The sequence below is a fragment of the Microcaecilia unicolor genome, chromosome 2 (assembly GCF_901765095.1).
Source record: "Microcaecilia unicolor chromosome 2, aMicUni1.1, whole genome shotgun sequence".
NCBI lineage: Eukaryota > Metazoa > Chordata > Amphibia > Gymnophiona > Siphonopidae > Microcaecilia > Microcaecilia unicolor.
Window position 1 is genome coordinate 380,084,715 of NC_044032.1, and position 24,792 is coordinate 380,109,506.

Below are 24,792 nucleotides of genomic sequence, written 5' to 3' on the forward strand. Positions count from 1 at the left end.
CAACAAAAGAGCTAACAAAGTTTCTGTCCTATTACCTAACATAAATCCAGATTGATATGATCTGGGCTCAACACCTCAAATTCAGTCAGATACTCAATTAATTGGGTAAGTACTAATTTTTCAACCACTTCGGCAAATGTGCATAAATTCGAGATGGGCCTATAATTTTCCACTTCCCTCAAATCTCTCTTACTATCCTTGAGTAGAGGGTGAACTACAGCCTTTTTTCCAGTCGATGGGAGCTATTGACATTGACATCTGTCCTCCTCAAAGCTCCAGGACACTGGCATCTCCAGTACCCAAGAAGTGTCAGCACCAAGATGGTTGCTCCCCCTCTGTGGAAGTGGTGCCAATGCACCAGTCTCCTCGAAGCAGAGACCCTGCCTCCTATTTGGCTCTATCATCTTCGCAGGCTGTACCCTTACTGGTACCAACCTTGCCTTTACCGATGCCTGTCCCCAAGAAGCAGTTCCAAGTCATTATACAAGAGGAGCTGGAGCATATCCTGGCTTGACACAATGCTAAGGCATTGAGGGCATTTGTGTCAGCCACGGTGCTACCCCAGCACATCTTGGAGACCTACACACTGCCTGTCAAGATGTTGCCAATACCGAAGCCCCTTCAGGGGTGAGAAATTGCACCGACTGATCCGGTGCTCCTCTTCAGCCCATCAGGGGAGGGAAGTGACCCTGGAGAGCAGGAGAGGACCCATACCTCAGTGTTCTTGCCCAGGTTCTGGCTGTGTGCTCAGTGGTCCGAGGCAGGCCTGCCCTCTGACCCCTCTCTTCCCTAGGAAAGGAGAAAATCTGCCCCAGAAGAGCTCTCCTTTGTGAGCTCTCTGAGAGAGATGACAGAGGCCATCCCATTTAATTTGGAAATTGAGGATGAGCCCAGGGTCAAGATGTTGGACATCCTTTATTATGACTCCCCTCTTAAGGAAGCTAAGACAGTGACAGTGCCTGTGCACAGCTTCATTAAGACTGCAAAGATGAGGAATTGTGAGACCTCGCTCACTGTACAGCCTGTACCAAAGAAGGTGGACTCTATGTATAGAGTCCAGAAGGCTCCTAGATTCAAGAAGCAGCAGCCTCCGCACTATTCCATGGTCATCGAATCTGCCCTCAAGAGCCAGAAATTTGAGGACCCATGCCTTGGCACCCCTAGGCAGGGATGCTCGCACTCTAGAGTATTTTGGGAGGAAAGTATTTCATGACTCAATACTTACCTTGCACATCCAGTCGTATCAGCTCTTCATGAGACTCTACTTAAAGAATTTGGTGCCCAGGCCAGAGAAGGCCCCTGAACTCCGTCAGCCAAGCAGAAAGAGTGTTGAAAGCACTTAGCCCAAGCAACCTATGATGCTATTGATGTGGCCTTCAGAGTTTCTGCATTAGGTACTGACATGCCTAGACTCTCATGGCTGTGTGAATCAGACCTAGAAACCAGCAGTTCAGAAAAAGTTGGTGGACGTCTCTTACCAAGGAGACAACCTTTGTGGGGATAAGGTGAAACAGGTTGCTGACCTCATTAAGAAGAGAACTGATACCATCAAGTCCACGCCTTGGTCCCCAACTTCTCAGAGTTTTTCGGGCACTAGTCAGAAGGGTTATTACTCTCAAAGTTGTAGGTTCACTTCCTTGACTCACCCTCCCCAGCAGGCCTAGGCCCCATGCTCCTGAGTGGAGGAGCAGCCTAGTGGTTAGTGCAGTGGACTTTGATCCTGGGGAACTAAGTTCAATTCCCACTGCAGCTCCTTGTGACTCTGGGCAAGTCACTTAACCCTCCATTGCCCCTGGACTTGCATAAAAGTTAAGTGCACATCACACTCTTAAATTTATGAGCATACATATTAAAAGATTTCAATTAGCGCCAAAAATTGCTTGTTATTGGTGCTAATTGGCTTATTATTCAATAAAATTATGCACGCAATTTGTGTACACACCCAAATTTGCACGCACAAATTTTAGCGCTTTTTATAGAATTAGGGAAAAAGCATTTTAATGGCATTAGCTCATGTCTGCCTGGTAGTAGATGTGAGTAATTCTAACAGGAAGTTTTGTTTTATCTGCTAATATATGTTTTTATTTTCAGGAGAGGGACTTGCCAGTCTGAGTGTTCAGTGGTGTGGCAATGTTAGGACAAAGGAGGTGGGGAGCTGTGGTTTTCAGAATGGATGAGTTGTCATTTGCAACGATGTGAGAAATGCCAGTATCATATCCCATGTCGTTACATGTCATTAACAAATGAAAATAAGCAAAAAATAACATTTGTATTTTTTGTCTATAATTGTGCACCCTCTTTCCGAAAGAGGGTGCACGTTAGACATTGCTCTTGTAATGATAAAACTGGCAACGAAACCCCAAATAAAACCAAAAATTCCTGGAAATGACATGGGCTGTCCACCCCTAGTGGTCAGCATAGAGGCGCATTTTTGCACAGTAATTTCACAGCACTGTTCCTGCTGCCTCCAAATTGTTTTAGTCAATGTTTCATATTTATTTTCAGCTGTCAGTTCCATGCAGGCTGTTACTACTTCCTGGGCAAACTATTAAGATGAAAGAAACGCTGGAAAACGAGAGAGTACGAAGGGCTTCTTGTCCAGACGTACAACCACTGGGTAAAGCTGAGGAGACAGAAGATCCAACAAATGAGGACTACATTGATGTAATCAGTGCTGTGCCATCGTAAGTTCAGCATGAATCAGTATGTTTTAGACCAAGGGTTCTCAGCCCATGATGGCCGTACTACCAAGGGGTGTGGGAAGAGGTCAAAAGGGGTGAGGAGAAATATGAGGCAATTTATTGAAACATTCTAGACAGAGAGAAGGCAGTTATTAGGAAAGTTATTGGTGGAATGTGTACCACTGTAATTCTAGAGCCCTTTTACCAGTGGTGCGGCAAGGGCGGGGTGGTGGGGGTGGTCCGCCCCGGGTGCACGCCGCTGGAGGGGTGCAGAGAGCAGCAGCGCGCCTGTCGGCTCCGCTGGTTCCCTGCTCCCTCTGCCCCGGAACAGGTTACTTCCTGTACTGGGGCAGAGGGAGCAGGGAGCCAGTGGAGCTGACAGGTGCGCGGCTGCTATCTGCACCCTCCAGCAGCCAAGAATGCACCCGGGGGGGGGGGGGGGGGGCTTGATGCGCCGGGCGGGGGGGTGTCATTGCGCCGGGGGTGTATGTGTTGTATTGCACCCTGGGGGAATGGACGCCGCTGCACCTGGGGGGGGGGGCTTGATGCGCCGGGCGGGGGGGTGTCATTGCGCCGGGGGTGTATGTGTTCTGTTGCACCCTGGGGGAATGGATGCCGCTGCACCTGGGGGGGGGCTTGATGCGCCGGGCGGGGGGTGTCATTGCGCCGGGGGTGTATGTGTTGTGTTGCACCCTGGGGGAATGGACGCCGCTGCACTTGGGGGGGGGGGCTTGATGCGCCGGGCAGGGGGTGTCATTGCGCCGGGGGTGTATGTGTTGTGTTGCACCCTGGGGGAATGGACGCCGCTGCACCTGGGGGGGGGGCTTGATGCGCCGGGGCGGGGGGGTGTCATTGCGCCGGGGGTGTATGTGTTGTGTTGCACCCTGGGGGAATGGACGCCGCTGCACCTGGGGGGGGGGGGCTTGATGCGCCGGGCAGGGGGGGTCATTGCGCCGGGGGTGTATGTGTTGTGTTGCACTCTGGGGGAATGGACGCCGTTGCACCTGGGGGGGGGGCTTGATGCGCCGGGCAGGGGGTGTCATTGCGCCGGGGGTGTATGTGTCGTGTTGCACCCTTGGGGAATGGACGCCGCTGCACCTGGGGGGGGGGCTTGATGCGCCGGGCGGGGGGGGTGTCATTGCGCTGGGGGTGTATGTGTTGTGTTGCACCCTGGGGGAATGGACGCCGCTGCACCTGGGGGGGGGGCTTGATGCGCCGGGCGAGGGGTGTCATTGCGCCGGGGGTGTATGTGTCGTGTTGCACCCTGGGGGAATGGACGCTGCTGCACCTGGGGGGGGGCTTGATGTGCCCAGCGGGGGGTGTCATTGCGCCGGTGGTGTATGTGTTGTGTTGCACCCTGGGGGAATGGATGCCGCTGCACCTGGGGGGGGCTTGATGCGCCGGGCGGGGGGTGTCATTGCGCCGGGGGTGTATGTGTCGTGTTGCACCCTGGGGGAATGGACGCCGCTGCACCGGGGGGGGGGGGGGTGTGCGCAGCGGCGATCTGCCCAGGGTGGCAGCCGACCTAGGATTGCCACTGCCTTTTACTAAGCTGCGGTAAGCACTGAGTGCTTACTGCAGGTTAAAATGAACTACCGCAGGGAAAGCTCAGGTGTCCCACAGTAGTTTTATCATGTGTGCACATTTATTTTTTTAGTGCTGGGGCTGTGTTTGGGGTTGGACAGTGGGTGTGGCTATGCTAATTGGTTAGTGCGTGGCCATTGCTACCTGCTAACTGATTAGCGTAGTTTAAGGGCCCCTTTTGCAAAGCAATGATAAGCCCACCACGGGCTTACCACTCACCAATCTGGAGCTGCCACCAGTGCTAGTGAAAATATTCAAAAAATCTTTCCACGGGTGATAATCGGGCAGCGCCACCCGGGAGCCCTTACCACCACCTCAATGAGTGACGGTAAGTGCTTCCCCTTCACATGGCCATGCGGTAAGTGAAACCTTACCGCATGGGCTATTTCTTTTTTCAGTCTTGTTACCCACTGCGGTAAAAAGGGCCTCAGCGCGGGGCAAAAACAGCCCCCGCCACTAGCGCAGGGCCCCTTTTACAAAACAGGTGTCGCTAAGTGCTCACACACTAATGGGAAAATTAGCTCGTGGTCATTATTGCTGCAAAGGAAAAATCTGACATTTACCGGTAGCACTAAAAGTGACCATAGCGTGGGGAAAAGACCCACGCTAAGGATAGCCAGGCCACTTTTTAGCGCTGCTTCATAAAAGGACCCCTTAGTGACGTGTTAGTACTGTTAATGGCTAACAGCGACATATGTAACTGTCAGTAGTCACTAGTACACGCAGTTTAGGAAGGGGGTGTGAGAGTTTCACTGATCAGTTAAAGGGGTGTGGTAACCATAAAGGGGAAGGGAAGGGAAATGGGACTTGATATACCACCTTTCTGAGGTTTTTGCAACTACTTTCAAAGCGGTTTACATATATTCAGGTACTTATTTTGTACCAGGGGCAATGGAGGGTTAAGTGACTTGCCCAGAGTCACAAGGACCTGCAGTGGGAATCGAACTTAGTTCCCCAGGATCAAAGTCCACTGCACTAACCAGAAGGTTAAGAACCTCTGTTTTACACCAAAAGTAGAAAACACATTTTTCTTGTCCTTTAATTCGGAGGGGGTGGAGAGCAGCAATTCTCAGAGCCACTACTATGGGTAAAACAGGCTGCACAAAAATTGTATATTTTTGCCCATCCTATAGGGGGGTAAAAGCGCATCCATAGCGCCATTTCACAGTACTTTTACCTGCTGTAGAAGAGGCGAGCCTGAAGTGCAGTTTGAAACTACGCAGGTACTTTAGAATTTTTTTTAAGTGCATACCTATATTTTGGCCGGAAAATGTATCTGTACAAATTAGCTGGTTTATTTGAATAATGTTCAAAGTGGAGGTAAACACAGAGTTTTACTTTGAAAATCATGCTGTACTTTCACTAGTGTGAGCAATTATAGAATCCCTACATGCACTACTCATGCCTACATGTATAGTGTGTGTGTGTGTGTGTATGGGGGAGGGGTAACTTTATAAAGGGGTTTTTATTTCCCATGTGAAAAGTGTGTTTTATATACACAGAAAAGGACATTTCTAAAATAGAAAGGTGGAATACATAAGTTTATGTTTCTGTACCAACAAGATGGATTATATTTATACATGGTCTCAATACATCCATGAGATGACGCTACAGGAAAGAGAGATTTGTTAAGAACTGGGCAACATTATGGGGAAAAGGGAGCCTGTTCCAAAATGATGAGCCCCACCTTAACCAGGATCGAATCAGGCTTCTGGAGCTAACATTTATAAAGGAGATAGAGAAGCTTTTAAACTAGAATCTGGGGGAAAGCCGACAGTCGCTCAGGAGCACATGGTTCGGAGTAAGGTATCTTTGAAAGATGCTATGAAAATAAGTACCTGGCAAGATCCCAAAACAGTACAATACATTTTATACTGTTTATCCTAGAAATAAGCAGTGGATTTTCCCCAAGTCCATCTTAATAATGGCCTATGGCCTTTTCTTTTAGGAAGCTATCCCAACCTTTTTTAAACCCCGCTAAGCTAACTGCTTTTACTACATTGTCTGGCAACGAATTCCAGAGTTTAATTACACGAGTGAAGAAATATTTTCTCTGACTTGTTTTAAATTTACAACTTTGTAGATTCATTGTATTTTTGAAAAGAGTAAACAAGTAATTCACGTCTACCCATTCCATTCCACTCCACTCATTATTTTATAGACTTCTATCATAGACCACTTCAGCAGTCTTTTCTCCAAGCTGAAGAGCCCTGGCCACTTTAGCCTTTCCTCATAGGGAAGTTGTCCCATCCCCTTTATCATTTTTGTCACCCTTCTCTGTACCTTTTCTAATTCCGAAGTGACCAGCAAATTTGAGGTACGGTCGCACCATAGAGCTATACAAAGGCATTATAACATCCTCATTTTAGTTTTCCATTCCTTTCCTAATAATACCTCACTTTCTATTTGCTTTATTAGCTGCCACCACACACTGAGCAAAGGGTTTCATGACACCTAAATCACTTCCCCGATCAGTGACTCCTAATGTTGAACCTTGTATCACGTAGCTATAGGGATAGGGATTTGATATACCACCTTTCTGTGGTTACAATCAAAGTGGTCTACATATTACATACAGGTACTTATTTTGTAACTTGGGCAATGGAGGGTTAAGTGACTTGTCCAGAGTCACAATGAGCTGCAGCGGGAATCAAACCCAGTTTATGAGGTTCTCAGGCTGCTGAACTATCCACTAGGCTAATCCTCCACTCTATAGTTTGGGTTCCTCTTTCCCTTTGCACTTGGTCACATTAAATGTCATCTGCCATTTAGATGCCCAGTCTCCCAGCCCCTTAAGGTCCTCTTGTAATTTTTCACAATTTATTTATTGCATTTGTATCCCATATTATCCCAACTTTTGCGGGCTCAATGTGGCTTACAATTCATCGTGGATATGGGAAATAGAGGGGAACATACATTTATTATAACAGAGAGTTTTGGATTAAATAATAGTAATAAAGCAAAAGATAGTATAAAACATTTCTGGATAAGTCAGAGGTTATACAGTTACATGTGTTGCTCTTTGTTGTATATCTTGTCGAAGAGATAGGTTTTCAATAGTTTGTGGAAGTTTGTCAGTTCATAGACAGTTTTCAAGTTGCATGGCAACGCATTCCAGAGCTGCGTGCTCATATAGGAGAAGGTAGATGCGTGCATTAATTTGTATTTCAGGCCTTTGCAATTTGGTGGGTGAAGGTTGAGGAAAGTACGAGAAGATTTTTTTGCGTTCCTGGGTGAAAGTTCTATTAGGTTGCGATTTAACAACTTTGAATAACTTTGTGTCGTCAGCAAATGTAATTACCTTACTAGTTACTCCCATCTCTAGATCATTTATAAATATGTTAAAAACCAGCAGTCTCAGCACAGACCCCTGGGGAACCTCAATATCTACCCTTTTCCATTGAGAATACTGACCATTTAACCCTACTCTCTCGATACCAAAAACCATAAGAAGCATTACAAATGTCCTCCAATTCAGAAAAGAAATGAAAATCTACCTCTTCAAAAAATTCTACAGCTAATCACAAAGATATCATTGCCTTCCTTTCAAATCTACCTCTTCAAACACTATATGAATAAACATCACCAAAACTCTACAACTGAACACAAAAGCTACCACTACCTTTTCCTCTTCAAATCTATCTCTTCAAAAACTCTATGAATAACCACATGAACGATAGATGCCCTCTCCACATTGCACAACACTATTGTAACTTCACCAAAATGTAAATTGTAAGTCACTTTGAACCAGGGGTGTAGCCAGACTTCGGTGGGAGGGGGGTCAAGAGCCCGAGGTGAGGGGGCACATTTTAGCCCCCCCCGGTGCCGCTGACCCCCCCGTCATTGCTGACCCCCCCCCACGAACCCTCCCCCGCTGTCGCCCGTTGTATGTGCAGGACGTCAGCATGCAACAGAACAAAGACTTTTTTGACTGCAGGACGAAGAGGACGTTGGCTGGCGGGAATTGGGGTCCCCTGCCAGCAAAACCGAAGGTAGGCGACGTCGGGGGGGGGGGGGTCAAGACGGCCGTCGGGAGGGGGGTCCAGGAGGAAATGTACGGGGGCCCAGGCCCCCTCAGGCCCCACATAGCTACGCCACTGCTTTGAACCGATATTTGTTTTTGGATAATAGTGGGATACAAGAATGCATAAATAAAATAAATAAAATGTAGTACAATAATGCTTTTAAATTTTGAGGGAACATCCTCCTGAGATATGGGTCAGAAACTGAGAGAATATGGAGTCTCACAGGGGGAAAAAAAACTCATGAGTCATGAGCAACCTGATACAAAATTGAGTACAACCTGTCTCTCCATGGCAGCAATGTACATGAACAGCACATTTACTAAAGGATATCCAGTGTTGGTCAAAGTAATTAAGTTAAAGTAGAAATAAATACATATATTTTTTTTTATATTTTTAATTATTTTATTTATCATTTTACTTAATTACATTCACATTTATCACATAAATGTAAGGAAATACAGAAATTAATATAAAAAGGAAAACATTTTCTCTCAACAATATATATTTACATAATTGTCCACAATTGGAAGATCCAAGATCAGGAAAACAATCTTAAAGAAAATAAGAAAAACTCAAAATGGTTAATCTTACACTTCACATTTTCTGAGGGAGGAAGGTTAATCGGTTATTGCAGCCGGTACAGTGGTAACTGAAGGAAGTTGCTGCAGAGGATTCTTCATCTGTTTCCACAAACTCTATAATTTCTTAGGTTCAAACAAATAAGTAATAAGGAAAATAAAACACTTACAAGGGAATCGTGCTAGGAAGGTCCCACCTGGGGCAATGATTCCTGGCTGAAAAGCCAAGACTTCACACCTCCCAGTCTGCGATTCCCTTGATGTGTCAGGAAATATATTCATCTTTGAACCCAAAAACTATCAACCATATATCGGAAATACAATTTTAAAACGTTGTTCCTATCTAATCAAAGACGAAAGTCACTAATAATAACTATAACTTCTGAATTTTCCAAAATGTCAATTAAACATCTCTTTTCTCTGAAAGAAGATTTTAAAGGAAATATAATTTTAGTCACCAAAAGGTGGCTATCAGAAGGTATTAGCAAAGTATCAGAGAAATATTTCTTCAAGAATTCAGTAACTAATATATAGGATATTATAGGTAAATTTATCATTCTCAAGTTATTTTCCCTTAATTGGTTCTCCAGAAATTCCAGTTTTTACAAGAAAAATAACTATTCTTCATTACCAAATTATCTAATTTTCATAGAGAAGCCATTTCCGTAATCAAAGTCTCTTTTTATATCTTGGACTTCCACTTTGTTAGATAAGTATTAATATAAATTCTTTAACTCACATAGTGAAAATTTTTAAACATCTGAAGAAGACAGTTATTCACATTCTGCTGCAGTTCCTATAGTATGTCCTTTATGACATTATTGGCTTCACCAAGTCCAATTTCTCCACAGAAACTGCTCCAGATTTCTTCGGGGGAAGAGCTCACTCTCCAATCCCCCAGTTGGTTTATTATCTGGAGTCGATGCTGCGCCAGGACCTCCTCGGGTCACATGAAAATCCTAACCCACTTCGGGCGTTTCCATTATTGACCTCTATAGCGAAGCATTACTATTTCCGGGTCTTGGAGGGGTCGTGCCAACAGGGGAACTCAAAGTCACTCCCTCCACTGAGATTCGGCAATAAAGCCTTGCTGTTCCCCGAAGCAAGAACCGATATCCCCGACGTTATGACCCCGAATCTCTCCAAAATAGATTGAGAAGTGGTGGGAACCCCAGCCGTGTTCGAGGAGGACAGCACCACGGCTTTGCCTTTTCTCTTCCCCATTCTCTGGGGAGCGAGCCTTCTTCTTCAGGCATTCTGGTGTAAAACAGGAACTCAACTAGCGTACGTCCTCCCTCAACGCCATCTTGGATCCTCCAGGTTGGGACACTCTTTGTCTGGTTTCTCCTCAGAGGCCTGTCTGATATGGGTAACCCTACAGCATAGCCCTCTGAGTCATTGAAACACGGAAGCCCCTCCACCACTTGCAAGGTGGTGTCCCTTCGGAGGGGAATAAATACATATTTTAATACTAAAGTAAAAGTGCAGTGAAGACTACATTAAAAATGTACTTAAGAGAAAGTAACAAATGTATTGTCTAATATAATATTACTTCAGCAAAAAGTAAAAGTACCGCAACTACAATGAATGCAACTATCGCTAATATTTTTATCCAACTTTATTGCTCTACAATTCAATCCACTTTGCTTGTAGTAAAACAAAACTTTGAAAATAGCTGTCACTCATGTGAGTGTGAGTCATTAATCGAGCACAGCTAAACAGGTGTTCAACAACTTCATGGCAAGAAGTGAATTGATCAATCTGATATAAAGTTCCTTCAAATCAGGCTAGGCTGCAGTGTTGCTGATGTCTTCTTATTTGGTCTGCAGGTATCGATCAGGGGAATTTCTGTCTGAAACACTTTATTTCCTTATAGCAAAGAATGCTTTAATTATTATCATTGTGGTTATTATCTGTATTATAAGTAGTGCTGTCAAAAAGTTCAGTTGCACTTTCATCTTCATTATCATTGTCACGCTGTCCAGTTTTAGCGAAGGCTTTCACAAAGGTAGAACCATTGTCTGTTGTCATTTGAACAAATTTTCATCTGATGGTAAACTCTGTTTTAATATCTTCGAGAACTGATGCAAGAACAGCTTTGGGTCCAAAAGGGCTGAAGGAGAGCCAACAAATATATTCTTATTTGGGGTCATGACCCCAACAGCGCTTCTTGACATCCATTCCAATCAGAACACCTGGCCTTGGTGACACATGCAGAACACAGATAGCCCTCTTCAAATATAGGACCACAAACTAAACGTAGTAATGTAGACAAATGAAACCTTAACATGCCTGTGCATGTAGTGCAGCGCTATTTCTTCCTGAACGTGAAAAATATACAGATAGCAGATGTAAATGATCAAAACCAACATATTTCAATCACTAAATTGAAAATAAAATCATTTTTCCTGCCTTTGTTGTCTGGTGATTTTATTTTTCTTATCTTCTTGTTACCAGTCTCTGGTTTAACTTCCCTTTGTCTGTGTTCTTAACTCTGTTTCCAGGCCTCTTTGTCCATTTGCTGTTTCTTTTCTCTCCTTCTTCATTTTCAGCATACATCCATCTTTGGATTTAATTTTTCACATTCATCTTTTTTCTATTCTTCTGTTTCCTTCTCAAATCTATCTACTCTTCCCTCCCCTTCTATCCATGTGCACCATCTCCTCCCTCACTCCCCCCTTTCTCTCCCCTCCATCCATATGCATCAACCCCTCCCTCTCACTTCCAATCCCCTCCCCTCCATTCACGTGCACAATCTCCTTCCTATTTATCCATGAACAGCATTTTTTCCACTCTGTTCTGTCCCCTTCCTCTCTATCTGTGTGCACCATCTCCTTCTCTCTTACCTTCCCCTGCCCTGCATTCATGTGCACCATCTCCTCCCTCTCTTCCCTTCCTCACTCTTCCACCCATCTGCACATCTTCTCCCTCTCTCTTCTCTCCCCTTCCCCTACATATCCATGTACAGTATACCATCTCCTCATTCTCCCTCTCTCTCTAGTGTAGCCATGTGCACCAATTCCTCCCTCTCTTTACTTCCCTTGCATCTAATATCACTCCTCAGTATCTCTATCTGTCCCCTGTGTCCAGCAATGCCCCTCTGTATCCCTATCTGTATGTTTTCTCACATCATAAGTATTTCCATACTGGGACAGACCAAAGGTCCATCAAGCCCAGCATCCTGTTTCCAACAGTGGCCAATCCAGGTCACAAATACCTTGCAAGATCCCCAAAAAAGTACAAAACATTTTATGCTGCTTATCCCAGAAATAAGCAGTGGGTTTTCCCCAAGTCCATTTTAATAATGGTCTATGGACTTTTCCTTTAGGAAGCCATCCAAACCCTTTCCCTCCTCATGTCCAGGTTCTCCCCTCTCTCTTTTCTTCCACATCCCATGTTAAGCAGCTCATTCACTCTGGCCCATCCGCTGTCCCCTTCTCCCCACTTCTGCTTGGTCTGGTCTGATCTGATCTTTCTCATTCCCTGTCTTCCATTTCCTTCCAGCATCCCTCCCTGCTTGCTTGCTTGCTTGCTTGTCTGCCTACCACTCACCTGATCATTTTACAAACTTGATCTTCTTCCCGGCAGTGATTCAGCCAGGCTCTTTCTGGCCAACCCCAGGGACCTTCCCTTTGCATGTTGCTGCAGAGGGAAGGCCCTGGGGCTGGCCAGAGTGTGCCTGACTAAATCGCTGCTGGAAAGAGGATCATGTTTGCAAGACTGTCGATGGGTGGAAGGTAAGGAGGCTGGCAGGCAGGGGGGAAAGATGCTGGACCTGGGGGAGGAAAGGCCAGAATGAGCAATGCCAGATCACTGAAGGAGTGAGAGAGAGAGAGATGTCTAACATTTGGTGGCAAAATAAAAATTAGAATGAATGCGCGGGCTGCCAAGAGGGCCCTAAGGTTCTCCAGTAGCTCACATACATTGAAGAATACTGAGGCAGTGAATTCACATTAGTGCATGCTAACTGGATAACCGAGGTAACATGGGAGCACTTAGTGCCTCCTACGTAGGAGGCAGTAAGTACTCCCACATTAACTTTTTCCAGGTAAGGTGCACTAATGTGAACATTAATACACAACCTAAAAAAAATTAAAAATTTACATAAATGCTGCTGCATTAGAAATGGACTTACTGCACAAAGTCCTGTGCTAAAACATGCTAAGCCTATGTCCTATCATGGTTTTAAAAGGGCCCCATGTTATTTAATTTCATTTAGTCAAATTTGATTTCCCGCCTTTCACTGTGGGCATCAAAGCATTTACATTAACAAATAGATCTACACATAAGACCCATGCACACACACACACACACGAGTGACACTGGCTGCACATACTGCAGCAGGACATGGTTATCCACACCTATCCTAGCTAACATTTAATCATCTCTCTGACCTCATGTTCAACTTTCTTTAAATTAGTCCCCATATTTTCTAACTCCCTTACTTTCTTACCAATCAATATGTTCCATCTTTGCTTATACTTTAGGCTGTCTATTAAAATGTTTTATTACGTATTGTGTTGACATTGTAAGTAGTATACTATGCCATACTTTCTGATGTTGTTTGAATATTTTTGCTGCTGTAATTGTCTGTTGCTGATGTTTGATTTGCTCTTGCTTACACCAGCTTGGGTGAATTCCTTCAAAAAGGCAGTAAGTAAATCCTAATTAATAAATAAAGATTAAAAATTGCAAACAATGTGGAATTAAACCAAAAGCATTATAAAAGCATGAACTCTGGATGAATATCCTACAGATTATCAAAGCTCTCCATACTTTTCATGTCCCCAGCCATCTTCTTGTCTGTTAACGGAGGGAGAATTTGAAAATGCCCTCTCCCACTTCACTGTGGGTAAAAGTAGTACCAGCAGCAAAGGAATGGGGTTAGAACCAGAGGCGTAGCTAGTTGGGTCACCAGGGGAGCGGCCACTCCCCCAAACAGACTTCCAACAGCACCAGCACCTGTTTTTGACATGATCTGTCACGTTTAAAATATACATTGGCACTGTTGTCAGTCCACTCTCCGCTCCCCCCGCACCCTCAACCTGGCTACGCTTCCGGTTAGGTCAGGGGAGGAAAAGACCCATGCATACATTCCAGTGGGTTCTTTTCAACCTGCTTCAAGGCAGGTGCAAAAATACATGGTGACATCTAGAGTGTCCTAAATTCTGAAAAAGAAACTCCATTGCACAGATTTAATTTAAACAATCTGGGGGTACAGGCTAATTTTCAATTGATGTCCTCTTAATTATAAATATTTTTATAACAATATTTCTGAGTTTGCCTATCTGCATTCCACAGGTTGTCCCACCAACTGGATAAAAATATTTAGATGACATCTTAAAAGATAGAGCCACCCTTTGAAGTAGGTGAGATGCATGGTCCATCCAGTCTGCCCAACAACAGATAATATATGCATACTTAATCTTGAGCTGTCCTTGCCATTTTCAGGGCACAGGCCATAGACTTTTTCCTGGAATTGGTTTAATTTTCAACTGAGTTGTTGTCAAAGCCTGCTTCAGCCCATCCAGATCTATCTAGCCATAATCAGGACACAGATCATGGAAGTCTGCCCAGCACTAGCCTTACTTCCCATCTACTGGATGTAATGTTTTCCTTTTGATTCCTTTCTCTTCCCATAAATGAATTCTTTATGCTTATCCCATGCCTACCATTTTTGTCTCCACCATCTCCTGTGGGAGGGCATTCCAGGCATCCACCACCCACTCTGTGAAAAAGTACTTCCTGACATTACACCTAAGTTTACCCCTCTATAATTTCAATTCATGCCCTCTAGTTGTACCACTTACCCTTTTCTACAAAAGGTTTGTTTGCATATTAATAGTTTTCAAATAAGGAGCTGCCTGGCAATTGAGCCAAGTTCCCCTGGTTCACAGGCCGCTACACTCCACAGAAGATATTCGGGAGGAGAGGGGAGACACACCACACACATACAATATAGTGGTGGAGAGACAGAGAAGGTGCTGAATGGCAGGGGGAAGAGAGAAGAGTTAGCGAAAGACTTGGGAAGAAGAGGATGAAGAATGGGAGGGCTAGGGTGAGGGAAGGAGTTGGAAAGCTGTAGGTAGACACTGTAAAGAAGACTGAAGAATGCTAATAAGAAAGAATGATATTTGAATGGATAGGCAGAAAAAAAATGGAAGAAAAGTGAAAAGTGTTGGAGCCGGATGTAGTAGAGGAAGTGAAGAAGACAGGAGAGAAAAAAATGACAGAGAGGAGACCCTTGGAAAGAAAGTTGGAAGGCAAGCAGTACCCAGAGACTGGGACCAACACAGAAAAATGAAATGGCCACAGAGCAAAGGTAGTAAGAAGAATTTTATTTTTAATTTAGGATGAAATAGTATGGTTGCTGTGTTAGTCCATTTTAAAGGTCAATAAATAAAAAGAAAATTAAAAGAAAATGTGGTGATACCTTTTTACTGGAGTAAATACATTTTTTGACTAGTTATTTTTTAGCTTGTAGAGGGCAAAACCACCTTCATGTTGGGACAGTATACTGTTGTTATAGTACGCTGTCCTGACCTAAGGAAAAAGATTTTGGCCTTCAAGAGCTAGTCAAAATATGCATTAAGTTAGTCCTATAAAAAGAACCACCTTATTTTCCATTTTTGGTTTACTTAATTTCTAATGTGGTTGGAATATGTCAGTTTTTGAAATTTATATCTGCATCATTATATTTTGCACAGTACAGGGGGGGAGGGGGAATGCATTATTGTTTCTGTTTCACTGGTCTTATAATGTGCGCAGCATCTGGCTTTTTATGGGGTTGTTTAATTTTTACCTATATATTTCTATTTATAGTTTTTGGTTACTTATTCAATACTTAATGAGGGCCTGTCTGTATTCTGTGTTTGTAAAAGAGACCAGGTGTTCCATTGGCAGCGAATGTCACTGTAGTATCAGTTTGTACCAGTGTGTTTTTTCTAGCGAAAAAGGTGCCGGTATTCAAATGCCAGGCCACCCTTCAGGGGTGGGGTTGATCACCGAGGGACCCATCCACCCCACAATAGCCAGGCCCCCTGCAACTTGACTTTGTCTTCCCATAACTCCTCTCAATGTAACCCATAATCGTACTGTAACACACTGTATTTCCATCCTTCACAATGTATTGTAAGCCACACTGAGCCCGCAAATAGGTGGGAAAATGTGGGATGCAAATGCAATAAAATAAATAAATATGACAAGACAGAATTGGTGTGTAGAGCCTAAGCTCGTTCATTAAAACTTGGGGACCATGGGTCAATTTTAGTAGAGAATGGGAAAGGTGCCAGTACTCAGTACCCCCAAGTACCCCCTCAAAAAAAGCCCTGGTCTCTTCTAATCTGGCTTGTTTGGTTTTCCAGTAGGTGTATTGATGATTTAGTGGTCACGGCAGTGTTTATGGTGTCTCCTTTTCCTTCACAGGACCTTGTTGTGCAACTCCTGGAAGTTGATGATGTTATGTTAGAATTTCATTATATGTTCTGAGTGACTTTTGTAGGGCTTTGTATTACTTCACAATATTCCTGGTGTTTGATTCTGGATTTGGATTTAGCTCATGCCTTTTTCAATTGCAGCTCAATGCGAGTTACATTCAGGTACAGTCTCTGGAGGGCTCACAGGTTGTTTGTACCTGGGGTAATGGAGGGTTAAATGACTTGTTCAAGATATCAAGGAACGGCAGTGGGATTTGAACCCTGTCTTCCCTGGTTCTCAGCTGCACTGTGCTTTTGGTACAGCTAATATAGAAGAATGAAATAAAGGACAGTAGATCTGAAGCCTTGTAGTTATTTGTCAGCTTGTTATAAAGGCTGATAAGCAAGTCATTTAATGGTTGCCATTAACAACAAAATTCCTGTTTGTGTTGCTGAACACCGCTATTCACATGGCTAACAGGAAGATGCTGGACCGAGGTGTTAGGGCTATCTAGGAGCCAAGTGTTAAAGTACTAGCATATATTTTTTCAAAATTCTGCAAATAGTGTTCTGTTTAGTATGTTGAATTATTTTGGTGTATTATTTTCATTTTTCTCTTTTTTGGCATATAATTCCTGAAGTATATTCAGTAACAGAAGTTGGGTTGTTGTTTTTTGAGGGGGGGGGGGGGCAATACTGCTGATACAGCTACATAAAAGCCACACAGTGAAGGGCTCCTTCTTTACTGTGTTCAAATGTGCCCCGTTTTCTCTATACTGCTGATATAGGTGTTGCCTCCTACCCCCAAAATTTTAACTTCTTCCATTATGACCTGTACCACACCCTGATCTGATCACTGTCCCACTTTAGCCTCCCCAAACAACTGAGTCACCAACTACCAGTGCTAGGCACCAACTACTTCAACAGTATAGATACTTTACTAAAAAAAAAAAAAAGTAGCTTAACTACCTGGTTAACTATATTTTTCTTGTAGTAGTTTAACTACATGAGACAACTACCATAAAAGTAGTTAACCAGTAGTTAACTACTTCAATGACATTTTAATTTGCCTTAAAATCAACTACACAACAATAGCACTTAGGAAGAAATGTGTTTAATGTTTAAAATCGGAATTGATAAATTCTCAGAAAATCACTAATTAACTAATGCTAAATATTTTTTGATTACTCTGCTTAAAGGCTCAGAATTCTCAATATGTCACTTCGGCTTATACTGCAGAAAAAAAACAATTTCTCAAAGTTATCATCAATAAGATAGCCGTTGTGGCACTAAAATTTGTCCTGAGCAATTAAATCGCTCAGCCTCTTCCTTTGTTCCAGATTCAGCTGCTGGAAGGTTGTTCTTTGCAGTGAACAGAAAATCAAAGAAGTCTTCACCTCCAGTAGCAGTCTTTTTCTTGGAGGCTGACTGTAACTCCTGTGCTTCTCGCTCTGACTTCAGTCTCTGTTGCAGGCACAGCACGAATGAGCAGCTGTGTCTTCTCGTACCGTTTTTGTTCTGCTAGATATCTCAACTTGAACTTCGGAAAAAGCATTGTTGCAATATGGTAGTCATCATCTTCACATACTGGATCAAACCTTGACAAATTGACATCATCGGCTAATCTCTATAATTTTGACTGAATTCCCATTATCGTTGGCATTATGTGTCCAATATAGCAGTTAATTTCAGCTTGCAGAATATCACTTCTGCCAAGCGGTCCAGTTTCAGCAGGTGGTGTTATGGAAGAGATTTTTAGATGATGTATTTTTTTGTATGGGCTAGATCAGAACAGGATCTTCAGGCATTTAAAGTGTGGATTAACACTTTGGATCCCAGCTTACAATTTACCTTGAAGTACGATCGACAGAAAATTAAATTTCTTGATATGTGGGTGATGAAAGAAAGAGGGTGTTTTATCACAACTTTGTATCACAAGCCTGTGGAACGAAATACATTTTTACAATTTGGAAGCCATCACCCTTACCTCAAGTACAATTTATCTGTTAGTCAATATCTCCATTTGCGGAGGATTTGCACAGATTTGGATAATATTAAAGAACAAGCTAATCTGCTAACAATGAGGTTTCAAGCATGAGGATATCTGAGAGAGCTCTGAGAAGAGCCTATCTCCAAGCACGTTTTGCCCAGCAACAGTTGCTCCTCCAAGATAAACGTTCAGAGCAGGAAGAGACATTGACTTCTGTTCTACCTTATTTTCAATTGTCTGCAAAATTTGTTCAAGTTATGCGCTCACATTGGCACACTGCACAATTGTACCCAATATTTGATTCATTTCCCGTGATGGTGTCCATACAGGGTAAGACTATTGGAGAATTGTTAGCCAAACAACGCTATGGCAATGAGGCAGTGACGTAGCCAAGGGTGGGCCTGGGTGGGCCCAGGCCCACCCACTTTGGGCTCAGGCACACCCAGTAGCAACACACCGATGATGTGGCTGGCAGGGATTCCCAAGCCCCACCAGCTGAAAACTCCCAACAACTGTCCCTCCTGCATACCTTGTAAATAGAAGATCTTCGCCTGCAGCAAGCAGTGACTGATACATACTACTCACACCGGCCCCACAGCCTTCCCTCTGACATATTCCTGCCTATGCGGAAACAGGAATTTGCATCAGTGGGAAGGCTGTGGGGCCAACATTAACGGTGTATATTAGTTGCTGCTTGCTACTGGTGAAAATCTGCTATTTAAAAGGTATGCGGGAGAGGGAGGATGTTTGAGAGACCATATGGCATGCAGATGAGAGAAGAAGAGACCAAATCACACGTGGAATGGAGTGGGGTTCTGCCCACCCATCTTGGACCCAGGCCCACCCAAAATTGGGTGTCTGGCTACGCCCCTGCAATGAGGCACAAATAGAGAGATCGGGTACACATGGATCATGTAACAAGTGTCAATGGTGCCCGCTTACTGTATCGGGTCCTGTTTGGCTGATGCACAAACGCAGCATAGATTGACAGCCAGAACAATCATGACCTACCTCTGTTAGTCCAACGTCGTATATATATATATATATATGATCAAGTGCCCTTGTAAATTAGTATATGTAGGCTGTATCACTTGAGCAGTGAAATTGAGGTTGACTGAGCATAAATCTAGGATAGTAACCACAACGAATAGGCCCCTTTGGTACATTAATGGCTGGAAAAGGACATTCTGTCAATGATCTACGATGGAGAATTATTGATCAGATTACTGAAGGGTGGGAGGGTGGTAATTATGAGAAGTTACTTAATTTCAAAAAACAAGAATAGATATTTTTTACTTACTGAGACCTACTGGTTTCAATGCAGAAATTGAGTGGATGACAGTTTAATTCCGGGGTCCTCTGATATATAAATTAGCATGTAGAAATCGCGGCCGCCATCTTGACTGCATTAGCTTTTGAGTTGGCAAGATGAGTAGGGTCTGTTAAAAGGTAAATTGTTACAAGTTGGTTTTTGTTATCAGACTAGATATATAGCAATAGAAATTTTATTAATATGGATTTTCTGTTTCAGGGGACTTCCTTGAAAAAGCTTTTTAGCGAAACATGTGCCATGCTGGATGACAAGTTCCCCTGTGCTGACATTTAACTGGAGGAACAGTACTCCAGATGAGTATCAGTTTTTATGTTGAGAGAAAATCAAGTATACAACAAGATATTTAATCAGAATAATTAAATAATGAGAGAAATTGGAGGTATGGACCAATGCTATCATCAACATATACATCACTATAGTTGAAATAATGCAAGCTACATCGTGGTGCCACTGAGGTCCTTAAATCAATAAGAGCGTTAAAGTACACACAATCGTTTGGAAGTTTACTTTAGATTTTCAGATTTCCAGGTATTGATTGCGTTGGTAAGACCAGCCACCTCTTCAACAACATCTGCATGTTTGGTACTCTGAATGACTGCATTGCTAAGAACCACCTGTGCTTTCCTCATGACCCTGTCAAACATTCACTTGTAGCACAAATCTTTTCATGCTTCACAGTTGTCAATATCTGCTACAAGATTGAGTGTGTGATTGGCACGTCTCTTGTGCTAGTGAAATCAGTTGGAGTCAATGTCATCAGCACATGATTCATCTTTGACTGCAAACAGAGATCCAACATCAGCTGCTTCGACCTCCTCTGACCCGAAAAGTGACTGGCTATTGGACTCTGTTGAGCATGAACTGCTGTTCTCTTTATTGCCACCAGTGCAAGTATCATTCAGAAGGTGGAAGGCTTTTGTAATATTTGCTGAACTGCCAGTAGCACAGCAGATAATCTTAGTTGTTACATGGAATTCTGCAAACAGTTCATTTGAGAAATCTTCTCCCCAGTGTGGGAATGCTTAATGGTGTAGTAGTGCCTCCTTGTTTATGTAATGAATGGTCATTCCAAGAAAACTGCGCTTGTGGGTGCTCCAAAGATCTGCTGTTACAGAAATATATTTCACTTGTTGTAATTCTGTAATAAGGAAGTTCTTGTGAACGTCATACAGTTCGTTTAAGCTTCATGTGCATGGAAACAGTTCTGGTTGCGCTACTATCAGGCTTATTTTCGAAAGAGAAGGGCGCCCATTTTTTGACACAAATCGGAAGATGGGCGTCCTTCTCACAGGGTCGCCCAAATCGGCATAATCGAAAGCCGATTTTGGGTGTCCTCAACTGCTTTCCGTCGCGGGGACGACCAAAGTTCCCGGGGGCGTGTCGGAAGCATAGCGAAGGCGGGACTGGGGCGTGCTTAACACATGGGCATCCTCGGCTAATAATGGAAAAAAGAAGGACGTCCCTGACGAGCACTTGGCCGACTTTACTTGGTCCATTTATTCTTGCGACCAAGCCTCAAAAAGGTGCCCGAACTGACCGGATGACCACCGGAGGGGATGACCTCCCCTTACTCCCCCAGTGGTCACTAACCCCCTCCCACCCTAAAAAATAAATCTTTAAAAATATTTTTTTGCCAGCCTCAAATGTCATACCCAGCTCCCGACAGCAGTATGCAGGTCCCTGGAGCAGTTTTAGTGGGTACTGCAGTGCACGTCAGGCAGGCAGACCCAAGCCCATCCCCCCTACCTGTACACTTGTGGTGGCAAATGTGAGCCCTCCAAAACCGACCACAAACCCACTGTACCCACATGTAGGTGTCCCCCTTCACCCCTTAGGGCTATGGTAGTGTTGTAGAGTTGTGGGTAGTGGGTTTTGGGGGGAGGTTGGGGGGCTCAGCACCCAAGGTAAGGGAGCTATGCACCTGGGAGCAATTTGTGAAGTCCACTACAGTGCCCCCTAGGGTGCCCGGTTGGTGTCCTGGCATGTCAGGGGGGCCAGTGCACTACAAATGCTGGCTCCTCCCACGACCAAAGGGCTTGCATTTGGTCGTTTCTGAGATGGACGTCCTCGGTTTCCATTATCTCCGAAAACCGGGGACGACCATCTCTAAGGTCGACCTAAATGTTGAGATTTGGCCGATGTGATAGTGACAGCAAGCCGAGCATCTGAGGACTTTTCCTCCCTCTAAAAAATTGAAGTAAAATCAGCAAAATTGGTTACACTTGCTATTATATGTATGTAGAGATGTTTATCTATGCAATTCATCTGCAGTGCATCCAGATCACAAGGGGGCATGTCGGGGGTGGGATTAGGACAAGCTTAGGGCATTCCTAACACTTAGGAACGCCCAACACTTGGACATTTTATAGCTATAATGGAAGAAAACAAAAACGTCTAGGGCTAAAACTTCAACATTTTGACTTAGACTTGTTTTTAGAATGAATAAAGCACAAAAAGGTGCCCTAAATGACCAGATGACCACTGGAGGGAATCAGGGATGACCCCCCCCCTTTACTCCCCCAGTGGTCACTGAGCCCCTATTACAGCCTCTATGACAGCACTTGGACAGGTTTTTTTTTTCAAAAATGGATCAAAAACATAAATGCACAGAACACAAAACCACCTAGCATGTGGCCATTTTTGAAAAGAAAAGATAGACGTTTAGCTATTTCAAAAATGGCTATATTTCCTATTCGGATTTGGAACGTTTAGCACAAAACATCTAAAGTCCAACTTAAATGTCATATCGAAAATGCTCCTCCACATCTCCTGAGCACTCATTAGGGATTTCTTGAAAGTCTGACTGATTTATAGCCCTCCAGGACTACTGTGACACCCTTAATCTAAGTTGTACCTGAAGTAAAGGAGATGATCACATACCCCTGGATTCTATACATGGAGCCCAAAATTGTTTGCTGAAATTTGGCATGCATCGGGTGTATTCCATAATTGCGCATGCAACTTAATTGACAAATGAGCAGTTAATTGGCTATAATTGGGTGCTAATAATTATTGGTGCTAATTGGCAACAATGAAAATGTACACATGCATCTTCCTAGTCGAAATTCTATAAAGATGCACGTGTACATTTTCTGCATGGATCTAAAAAAAGGGGGCGTGGGCATGGGCAGATGAAGGCTGTTCTTAGAAACTGCACATAGTTATAGAATATGGCAGATCTGCACCTAATTCAGATGCGAGGATTTACACCAGGTTTCAGTTGGTGTAAATCCTCACTCCTAAATTAGGCGCAGATCATTTTTTTCGGCACCCAAATTTCGGCGCCATTTACAGAATCCAGTCCAAAGTTTGTCAGTGGGAGAAATAGGATTTGAACTTTGTCTTCCCTGGTTCTCAGCCCACTATGTTACATCTTCACTCCAAAATAAATATTGCTCCATCTAGCTTTCTTTTTCTCAAAGCACAAAAAAAAATTTTTCAAAGTTTTAAAATGAGCCCTTTGAGAGCAATGGAAGCTGCATATCAACAGCTGTGCTCTGTCCTGGGATTATGCCAGTCAGCTTCCAATAGGCACAAAAATATTGTTTGTGTGTATGGATGAACAAGCACTTAAAGGCAGGTCTATGAGTAGTGTAGAGAGAGTTAAATGTTTCCCAAAAGGAAATACTTTGGGACAAAAAGTAGTGGCTTCCTTTATGAAGAAAAATTTGTCCTGTTAATGCAATCTCATTTCATGAGTACATTAAGTCTTGACTTCTGAGCGTAGAACAACACCTTCATTTATTATTGCATTTTATTGATGTACTAGTAAAAAAGGCCCGTTTCCGAAACCAATGAAACGGGCGCTAGCATGTGGCTTTTTTTGTGTGTGTGTGTATGTGTCACAGAGTTATTTTGTGTGTGTGTGTGTGTGAGTGTGTGAGGGTGCGGTGTGTGTGCAGGTTGTTGATGTGTGTCTTGTTTTGTTTTGTTTTTTGCTTGGGGGTTGGGGGATGTGCTGTGCTGTCCTTGGTCGCTGTTTGCTGCTGGCTGGGTCGCGGGTAATCCTTCCAGCTGGGCCGCAGCTTGTCCTGTTCGCCCACGTCCCAGATGGTGACGGGCACGTTGTTTTCCGGCTCCTCTGACTCCACGTCAAGCGATCCCAAATATAGCCTGTGCTATAGGCCCTCTGGCACTCTTCAGTACTAGCATTAGGCATTTAAAAATTTCTCCCCCCCTGGTCTATTTTTGCACATACCCACAGCAGGAATATTCTTCTCTCGTTCCAGCGGTGGTTCTGTGCTCTCCGTGCTGCACAGATAATGAGCCATTCTGCTGGGGAATGCTCCTCCCTTATTGTCCCATAGTTTCCTCTGATTGGTCCGTCTTACGTTGGCTAGTGTTGCCTGGGAACGGTGTTGTGATGGTCTTTTGTGTTTCAGAATGTTGAGGGTGTTTTTTCTGATTGGTCCGTCATGCAAGGGTGGGGCAGAGAGACATGGTCAGTGTTGTGGCTTCACCACCATGAATCCATGAACCCTTCAGGGAGTGACTGAGTGACTTCAGAACGTTGTCTTCAGAACGTTGAGGGTGAGTTTTATTATAGTAGATGTTACTATCAATGTACTATTGTATTTTATTAATGTACTAGCCGTTAAGCCCGTAACAACGGGCTAGTTTTTTGTTTTCCTATGGCCTCCCCCCCCGTTCACCAACCCTGCTCTCTCCCATGCCCTCCCCCCATGTCCAGCAACCCTCCTCTCCCCCCTCCCATCCGCTCCATCCACCCGTGTCCATCAACTGTTCTCTCCCCTACCCTCCATCATCCTCGGGCTCCCATCCACCAAGATTGTGACCTCCTGTGCCCTGCCGTCCCCGCTGCCGCCACCATCTTTGACACCCCCCCGGCATTGCCCCCCCTCTTTCCGCCGTCATCGTGTCGTCAGTTCTCCATCGCTGCGTCTGTTTCCCTCAGTTCCGCACCCTCCTTCCCTCCCTGCTCCCTCCTCCCTCCTCCTCCGATTTCCACGCCCATGTAAAAGCCATCCTCCCTATTGGGCTGTACTGCTGGTGGAGGCGGGGCTTGGACTTCTACACTCTTAGCGTTCCGACTCTACTGCGCATTTTGCAGGTGAGTCGGTCACTTGCCTTTTATATGTTTGATTATTATCGCTATGATGATGTATTTGACCACTATATTATATTCTTTCTTGTAAGTCACTTTGGGTTGAACGTTTGCTTGAGGA

The 24,792-nt window shown here is 44.0% G+C and overlaps 1 protein-coding gene across 1 annotated transcript in view; it reads left to right on the forward strand.

Moving 5' to 3' along the window:
* Positions 1–24,792, forward strand: part of LOC115461014 (signal-transducing adaptor protein 1-like) — a 140,460-nt gene that overhangs the window by 87,063 nt on the left and 28,605 nt on the right. Inside the window, 1 exon segment of the mRNA XM_030190520.1 lies at positions 2,506–2,684. Coding sequence (XP_030046380.1) covers positions 2,506–2,684 — 179 coding nt within the window.